We start from the raw sequence: 8,628 nt of genomic DNA, 5'->3' as shown, positions 1-8,628 counted from the left end.
GGATTATCCGGATGCTAAGATGGAATCTAGCTATAGTGATACGACGCATTTTAGGGTGGTTACACCCAAGAGGGTGGAAGATGTACTGGTCTTCAAGTCCTTAGCCATGACTATTCTAACTCTTTTATATAATGGAGTTCCAATAGAAAGCTATTTGGATATAAGAGAGAGAGATTGATCAATATGCATCTCGAGAGCCAAAAACCTAGTAAGTCATAGAGAAGTCTGGTCTCGAGTGGCATTTAGAGGAGAAGCCTGGTGTCGAGTGGGAATTGCCTATTTTCTTTTCTTCGTGGGAAAGCAGCTAAGTCTAGCCCTGGTGTGGGAGCACTCAACTGATGCCTGGGAAGCTCTCATCCTCCCCACCATAGGCAGAGCAGGGGCTTCTAAGAGCGTCAGCGAAATCTTTGCAAACCAACCTTGGTGCTCACGACCAGAAAGCAATGAGCGATCCTCAGACAGAGGGCACAGATTATTGGAACCCACCGAAGAACTCAGCAGTCCAACTAGCAGCTGCGATCACTATCACTGCCTCTGCTAGGATCTATATGTACCCTTCTATCTCAAGAGATGACTGCTACTACACGGACACTGACTCAATTGTGCTTGGTCAGCCACTACCTAAAGAAGAGATTGATCCTTCTGTCTTAGGTAAGTTAAAGCTAGAGGACAGAATTGTGAAAGGATACTTTTTAGCACCTAAATCCTATTTCTACATCGCAATGGGTGGTACCAATGTACTCAAGTACAAGGGACCAGCTAAAAACCAGGTCTATCCTGAATGGTTTGAGTTACAGTACGCGAACCCATCTCGTACAGAACAGGTACCGGTGGCAGCCAACTTCCGGATTGATTGGCACTCTCTTAACATCATCAAGAAAGACACAATGGTCAGGCTTGGGATTAAGCTGGGGAACAAGAGGAAACCTGTATATGACAGAGATGTCTGGGTGGATACTGATCCAATTGATATCAAAGACTTGTCTTGCCTAGATAACATTGGAATAAAAATAATAAAATCAATTCCAAATATATTATAGTAAGTTCGGGGCCCTAAAATAAATATAAATTCCGAGGTAACGACGGGATGTCATCTGTCCCGAATCTCCTTCTCTCGTTCGGGTCGCCGAATTGGGTCTATCAAAGTCAGCTGAACACCTGATGAGTGGGTAGGTGGGTTAGGTACACCTCTCGTCCCTTGGTCTTCCCCCCGCTATCTTCCAACTTATATGTATGGCGTCCCTTACGTACTATTGTACACTAGTACTCCAAAACCTGATGAATAAATATACAAAACTTCCGTAAACCCTTTCGCGCAAGAGAGATCGGACTACTAATTGGACAGAGATGAACACTTGATCGACCGCCACATGGTAAAGTAAACTACTTGGGACTTGCTTAATTCACTCTTTAGCACCTGCCCTCGCAGAAGATCGTACGGGACTCCAGACGCCGCAGCATAGATATTCCTTCTCCACAAAGCTATAATGAGTCTCCCCTATCCCATACTGAAAACCACTGTTCTCAACCCGAGATATATATAACCTCAGTCCCTCTTCGTTAACCTACTCGCGCTGCGTCACTCTCGTTCGCTCCTTGATTCAGACCTCTCAAAGAATAATTAGCAAAGTTTGGGCCCGGACTCGCTAAACTACTTCCCCTCCTTAGCTTGGGCATTCAATATCACCTCCCTCTCTTCACTTACTGGAAAGTGGGCCCAGAATCAAGACTATGATTCGCCCTTTCCCGGAATGAAGTAACGAATGCAGGTCAGGGATTGAACATAGATAGCGAGGACAAGTGAGTAGTTAGTACACTTCAGCCTATCAAAGTCAAGTCGAATAGCTCTTGAAAGAGAAAGATGTTGCTGAACTATGAAAAGCGTATCTGTTGGGCGAATGAGTCAGAGCGGCTCCTACTAAGGTTGTGTTCACTTATAGGATAGGCGTAGGAGACCGGATATGGTGCTTCGGATCGAATGATAGCTGTAAATCCTTTTCAGTGTGAGAGTTCTGCTTCATAGATCAGCTTCGGGCTCCACTGTATAGTAAACGCCTCCCGACATCGCACTCCCGTATCAAGAACACCACTTCGGTTCCAGACTAGCCAGACCCACCCTTAACATGAGACTAAAGGAATAGAGGATAGCACATAACATTGTAGACCAACACTAATGAGTCAAATGCACTAAGGAAAGACCTTGAAAAAAAAAAGAGAGGCTCTCACCAGCAGTAGTCCTAGCGTCTTGAACACTCGATGGCCCGACGACTTTAGGCTCTCATCCGCAGCTCCTTATAGTCTCACCTCTGACCAGAAAACTTCAATAGCCCATCCATGAATAGAACAAGACCTACATCCCATAAGTCGTCTCAATCTTTCTCTCTCTTTATCCTACTAGTGTAGTGTCAACTCGCCTTTACTTTATTTATCATTCGCTAGTCAACTCGCTAAGAGGTTCGTCAGGCATTCGCTAGTCAACTCGCTAGTAATGAGTTTCGTCAGGTATAGAAGGACGGGACCCTCATAAAGACGACACATGATAAGCCCTCCACCCCTAGCCTCTGTGATCCGCCTGCTCAGCTCAATCCCAGCAAAGGACCAGACTACGTGAGCCTTGGCTGACTCTCCTTGTTTAGAAGGAACCCTTTTCCTACCCCCTCTCCTTCTGGACTACCATACGAGAATATCAGTATAGTTCAATTCACCTCACTAAACAAAAGGAGAAGAGCAGAAAAGGACGAGGTCGGGATTTGAGGGAAAGGCGTAATGCTAAGATCAAATACTCTTCTCGGATTTTCGGATTCTTAAGCTGTTCTCGGTTGAGTCCCGTGCCCCATATAGAGTTGAATATGCTCCTGTTCTTGGGAATGGAAAGAGGGAACTCGGGAGAGACTCTTAACTAATAGTAGCGGGTGCGGTGCCCTTAGTGAGTTCAGGAAAGAATCTTCCTTATGAGTTTGTACCGACGCGGGAGAGGGCATCCCCGATAGGCTCGCCATACATATAAGTTCTCAGGAGAGGGCCGACCAAAGGGCCGACTATAAGGGTAGAGTAAATGGAAAGAGTCAATTACAGGAGTGAATGTTGACATTCACGACTACTTATTATTATTTTGCCTGCCATTTACAATATTCGACCTGTTGCTGCTTGCCCCCGTATATATATTAAGTTCGACCTGTTGCTGGGCTCGCAATACCGTAATTTAGGGCCCCATACTATAATATAAGTTGAGGGATCGAGCATTAGCGCATGCGAGATAGAGAGAGAGGGATTGCTGGATCGACCATTTGCGCATGCGAGATAGAGATAGAGAGAGAGATTGTTTCTGTTGTTAGAGAGTGTCTTTGTTGCTGGGCGGAAGCGCTCGCAAGTTTTGTAGTAATTATTTAGGGAGCCTAATATAGTCAAGTAAATTCGGAAGCGCTCGCAAGTTTTGTAGTAATTATTTAGGGAGAGGGTTGTTAGAATGATTTCGTTCTCTACTGGGCGGAGCTTATCAATCCAATTCCTTCATAATCCAGTGAGAGAAAGAAGAGACAAAGACAAGATGCTGAATGCTTATCTTATGCAATTTTCGGGAAAAAACCGTTCTTAGAAGTAGTTTTCACCTGATCGATCGGATGTCTTAGCCAGAAAGCATTTCCTCCTGCCTTATCCTAGGGTCACTCTAAAAGCACTGGTTCCAGTTAAAGCGTAGAACACAAGGAAATAGGCAAGCTCAACAAACGTCAGCCAGGTCGGGTTCGCCTTCCCCTTTTGCCTTCTTCTTATGATGTAGTTGTAGAGGAAGCAGCCACTACACTAGAGATTTGAACATAAATTTACCTGGAATTTATTTAGGATTTCTTTACCTTTACCAAAAGGTAGTTCTTTTAGGCAGTGGATGGTACAACGCATCAATCAGGCTTTGAGACCTAAGAACTCAATTTCGTAAGAGAATATGCCAGATTGAATGTCAATGCTCTCATTTCTTCCGCGAGACAATATCTAAAATACAATCTCACATGTCGGTTAACAAAGGATATACCACTTGAGGGAGGGCAAAATCAATCAGATTCTGACCTGAAAAGAATGCATTTTTCTTGAACTTCTAGGCTGACATTACATGCCCCTACTATATATTAAGTTCTCTTTCCTAACTTAAAATGCCTTTTGTTTGCCTTAAACGTCAACTTCTGCCGGTCTAGTCATTGCTTTTTTATTTTATCTTTGATTGGGCTTTTTTGCCGAAGCAGGAGCTGGATGAGAAGAAACTCTCATGTCCAGTTCTGTAGTAGAGATGGAATTGATAAACAACCATCAACTAGAACCCAAAAAGAACCAGATTTCGTAAACAACATAGAGGAAGAAAAAAAGGAATATCTTTTCGAGGTAATCGCATTAGTTTCGGTAGATATGCTCTGAAAGCACTTGAACCCGCTTGGAAACCATCTAGACAAATAGAAGCAGGGCACCACGCAATGACACATACGCCGTAGTGGAAAAGGTACGTACCAGACAAACCTGTTACGGTAAGACCTACAGAAACACTGGTTCGGGTAAAGGATCCCCAGATTATTGGGTAGCTGTCGTTAAACCGGGCAGAATACTTTCTGAAATGAGCGGAGTAGCCGAAAATATAGCAAGAAAGGCTAGATTAAAAAATAAATAAAAAGACTTCTTCATTCAACTTACCATGTAGAAAGGTATTTTTGACATCCATCTGCCTTATCGGCCATCCACGAGTGACAGCAACAGACAAAACAATCCATATAGTAGTAGCTTTAACAACAAGACTGAAAGTTTAGTAAAAATAAATGTTATAGCTTCAATGAATGGTTGCTTTAACTATATATAGGTATGAGCTACCAGAATCAAAGACTGAAGTAGTTAAACAGAAGGATAGTTAAAGCTACCTAAAGATAAGATAGAAGTTTCTCAAGCAAGCTACCTGAAGAAAAGACTGAAGTAGTTAAACAGAAGACTGAGGTCTCTCTCGAGCCCGGATTTCAGTCTGTCTAATCTTATCCAATCAATCATCAATTGATCTGCCTGCTTCTATGCCGGTCCTATCATGAATTTATCTCCGCCGTCTCTTCATTCTATTCTCATCTATCTGCTTCTACGGGAGTCGGAGGTGGAGGTCGGGGATGAGAGGATCAACTACTCGGTGAGTGGGCTCAGAACTAAGACTAATAGAAGGAACGAGTGCTTAGAATCCCTAACGAAGGAGTGCTTGAAAAGAACTAACTTTGAAGCAAGACATGAGATTGAGGTGCGAGGCTAATGTCCCGAAGTTCAGCAAGCCAGAATAGTTCTTGTGCCAAACTATTTCAATGGCCCGGGCTGAGAAGAAAGAAAACCAAGTCTGAGATCAGGGCAGAGAGAGGAGCGAACTATGCTAGAGAGTGAGAGAGAAAAGTAGGCTATCCTCAGATCAGACCCGTCCCGTCTTCGAAGAGTGCCCCATTCAAGAGCCAATCAGAGTAGTGCCAATCAATCATTCAAGTGGTGCCGGATGCCATTCATTCTTTTGGTCGACTTCATTCAATGAAAGCCTACCAGCCCACTATGGTCAGTGCCTACTCATACATTAATAGAAGATCAGCGAGAGAAGTAATAAGATAAGAGAAGTGAGAGAGATAAGTAATAAGAGAAGTGATGAGTAGCAGTAGCGACTACTAGGCAGAGCGCCAAAGTGAATCGTCATGGGAAAAGAGGGCGCCCGTCTGGTTCATACAGAGGGCTCAGTCGATTCATGAAGGGCGTAGCAAGAAGATCCTTTCGCGAGGAGTGCCACTTCTGTCCAATTTAGCTAGCAGGGCGGACGTCTCATAAGGCTAGGGCTCAGGTAGGGTAGGCTTCGGAGAGGACATTGGACCGATGCTCACGACCGAATGCTAGTTGCGATCGACGGTCCCTAGACGAAGGTATAAGAGCTCGAGCGATGTCAGAAGGTGCGAAGAAGCCAGGAAGTCTGACCGATTCAAATGATCGAGAGAAGAGAGGTCCCTAATCACAAGATCAGAGATGTAGGGCGCTCGCTCTATACTCAATCAATGATCATCGGTTCCTCAGTAGGCGAGAGAGAATTTCCCTTATACCCTTATATATATATAAGAGGTCTGACATGCCACGGGGAGGACTGGGGAGCTGACAATGTGGTTCTAACTATCTGCCAACTGCAGACATTATGAGAGAGCTGGACTAATTGGCATAGGCAACTTGATTACAAGACAGGGAGTTTCACTCGGTGGTCGGAAATAATGCCTCCTCTATGAATTCAGATAGATCGGAAAGGCATCGCTTACATATATTACGGACGAAGCGGAAGACAGATCAGATCGGCATTCCAGAGAGGCGGCAGACCACGGGCAGCAGAGAAGTGCAGCTGAGAGGTAAGTGGATTGCAAAGATCGCACTGTCGTTTGACTTTGCCGGCTCAGATGGGCCAGGAATGCGGTGCGAGGCTACCACACTAAGGTGAAGGTTCAGGGTTGACCGGGTCGATTCATTCTTGTTCTGGTCGGCTACCATAGGGAGTGGAAAGACTAGTGTACCCGGAAAAGAAGAATTGAATGCGCTCGCTGCCGAACCGCGACTACTATACTATAATTAAAGGGGCTTGAATGAGCCTTGCCCATGCCGATGAATGACTTTAGACTTTCTCTTTATATAATAATTAGAAATTCAATATTGCTAGTAGTTGCTCTCTATCTCTTCTAAGTTTCAGTTCAATTGTTTTGTTCTTATCTTGCAACTTAGGTCAACAAATCTTTGAAGCGAAGTCCTTAGCTGCATTCCTATTTGACCTCCCCACTCGTCCCGTTCCAGATCAGTTTAGTTAGCGAGCGACTGAAGAGGAGCGATCCGGAGTGTGGGGCACAAGAAAAGAAGAAAGAAAAGCGACTGAAGAGGAAAGCCAGCTCGTTCAATGGGCCAGGAAAGGAGCGAGACAGATTCATTATAATAAAAGAGCTCGCAACGACCTGAACTCAACTCAAGTCTTTTCATCCCACTACGCGGTACGGAGGGCGGGCGAAGGACTCCGGGAGTTGAGGTCGGGGGAGCGTGAGCAAGGACATTCATGGGCTCAGGCTGATATGAGCAAGCGGAGCAAGCAGAGCACTCTGCGTTCAATTGTCAAGTTTGAATAGAAGCCCTTAGAAATGCGTGAAATTGTATCGTTCAGAACTCCTCCCAAGAAGCAATCATCAAGAAGAACAAGGAGGGAAGCTCCCACCAGGCAGCGAAAGGAAGGGCAAAGTTGAGCGCAGCGAAATCTTTGCAATCCAACGTGATCGACCAAGAACTGGTGCGGTACATAGGTGCGGTAGCCGAAGACGATCCCACGACAGCACTCCCTCCCAGGCTCCGGACAAGTAGCTATTATCTACTTTTAACCGAGTACGGAAGGGCTCAAGTGCGGGATCTACTTTTGCGCGTAAGGGCTCAAGTGAGATGAGGAGGTAGCAGTCCGTGCGTGGCAACAAGATCTTTCGTAGTTTTGAATAGTAGGAGAGGAGCAATCGTACTTTAATGGAAAGTCAGTCTAATAAGCGAGTGTGGCGGGAACTGATGCGGTGTCGAGAACCAGAGTTTGATTCTGTGCAGGCCTATGTGGGTCAGCAGCAACTGGTGCGTACAGGAATCATTGACACTAGCCTCTGAATTATCCTTTTCATACAGGGGTGCGTAAGAGGAGTCAGACCTTTCCCTCGGTGCGGGAGGCCATCCAATACGGAGTCTTCTCCAGACAATAATTAAAAGGCGGGTGAGTTCGATTACGCTTTTTCTCTAATACTAATAGAAGAAGAGAAGTGGGATCTAACGACGAGTTCAAGGACAGGAACCCAGAGTTCAAGGACAGGAGACGAGGACGACTTCTATCAATAGATGCTCTCCTCGGGGCGAGTGCATCAATCTAGTCCGACTTACTTTCATATGGAAAGAAGGAGCCGACCAGCATTATGTTAGATTATAGTAGGTGCTATAATATAATACCATTGATTGGCACGGGAGCAATGCGAGTGCGGATAAACGGGCTCTGTCGGTGACGAAGCTAAGTTCGGTGAACAAGAGGCCCATGAGAGTTGAAGCAAACAAAGAAGATTGAGAAATATAAAAAGTGGCGGCAATTATACACCTCCGAATAGATGCTTTACTTGTCACAGCCCTCTGAATCATTATGGACTGACCTAGTCAGAGATCAGACCTTGTTAGCGCTCTGCGTATAAGGAAGATTCTTAGCATGGATTCACTACTCGTACAAGGAAGGGCCAGGTTCCATCTGTCTATCGATGACTGTTCTCCGTTTAGTGCTAGCGAGAGCACGAGAAGCATGAGAGACTCTTGCTATTCCTTTACTCAGTAGGTGCGCGAGGATAAAAAGAAGATCAAAGAAATGTTAGGGGCGAAGCAGTGGTAAGGACTACCTGACTGTGAGACTAAGCCCCGGCACATAAATTAGAGGCCTCTGCCTGTATTCTTCCCGAGAGAGATCAAACTCTCTGCCCTACCGACCTCCCATCGAGGACTGCCTGACTGCTTCCATCGACCACACAGCATGAGGAACGAACGACGTAGACGTGGCCATTCCTCCGCCGAAGCTTTTGACATCTAAAACTCAGACTCCTCCTACACACCCTT

General features: G+C 45.4%; 1 protein-coding gene across 1 annotated transcript; it reads left to right on the top strand.

Annotated features, from left to right (window-relative positions):
* Positions 1–443: 443 nt before the first annotated feature.
* On the top strand, positions 444–950 carry LOC141817649 (DNA polymerase-like; the record flags this gene model as incomplete). Its single annotated transcript, XM_074705292.1, has 1 exon — positions 444–950. A coding segment is annotated over exon 1 (507 nt), but the record flags the coding sequence as incomplete, so codon positions are not given.
* Between the last annotated feature and the right edge of the window lie 7,678 nt (positions 951–8,628).

The sequence above is a fragment of the Curcuma longa genome, unplaced genomic scaffold, assembly GCF_044706935.1.
Source record: "Curcuma longa cultivar G26 ecotype Majalengka, Jawa Barat unplaced genomic scaffold, ITB_CL_G26_1.1 contig_21419, whole genome shotgun sequence".
Taxonomy (NCBI): Eukaryota; Viridiplantae; Streptophyta; class Magnoliopsida; order Zingiberales; family Zingiberaceae; genus Curcuma; species Curcuma longa.
This window is presented reverse-complemented; position numbering and strand designations above follow the sequence as displayed.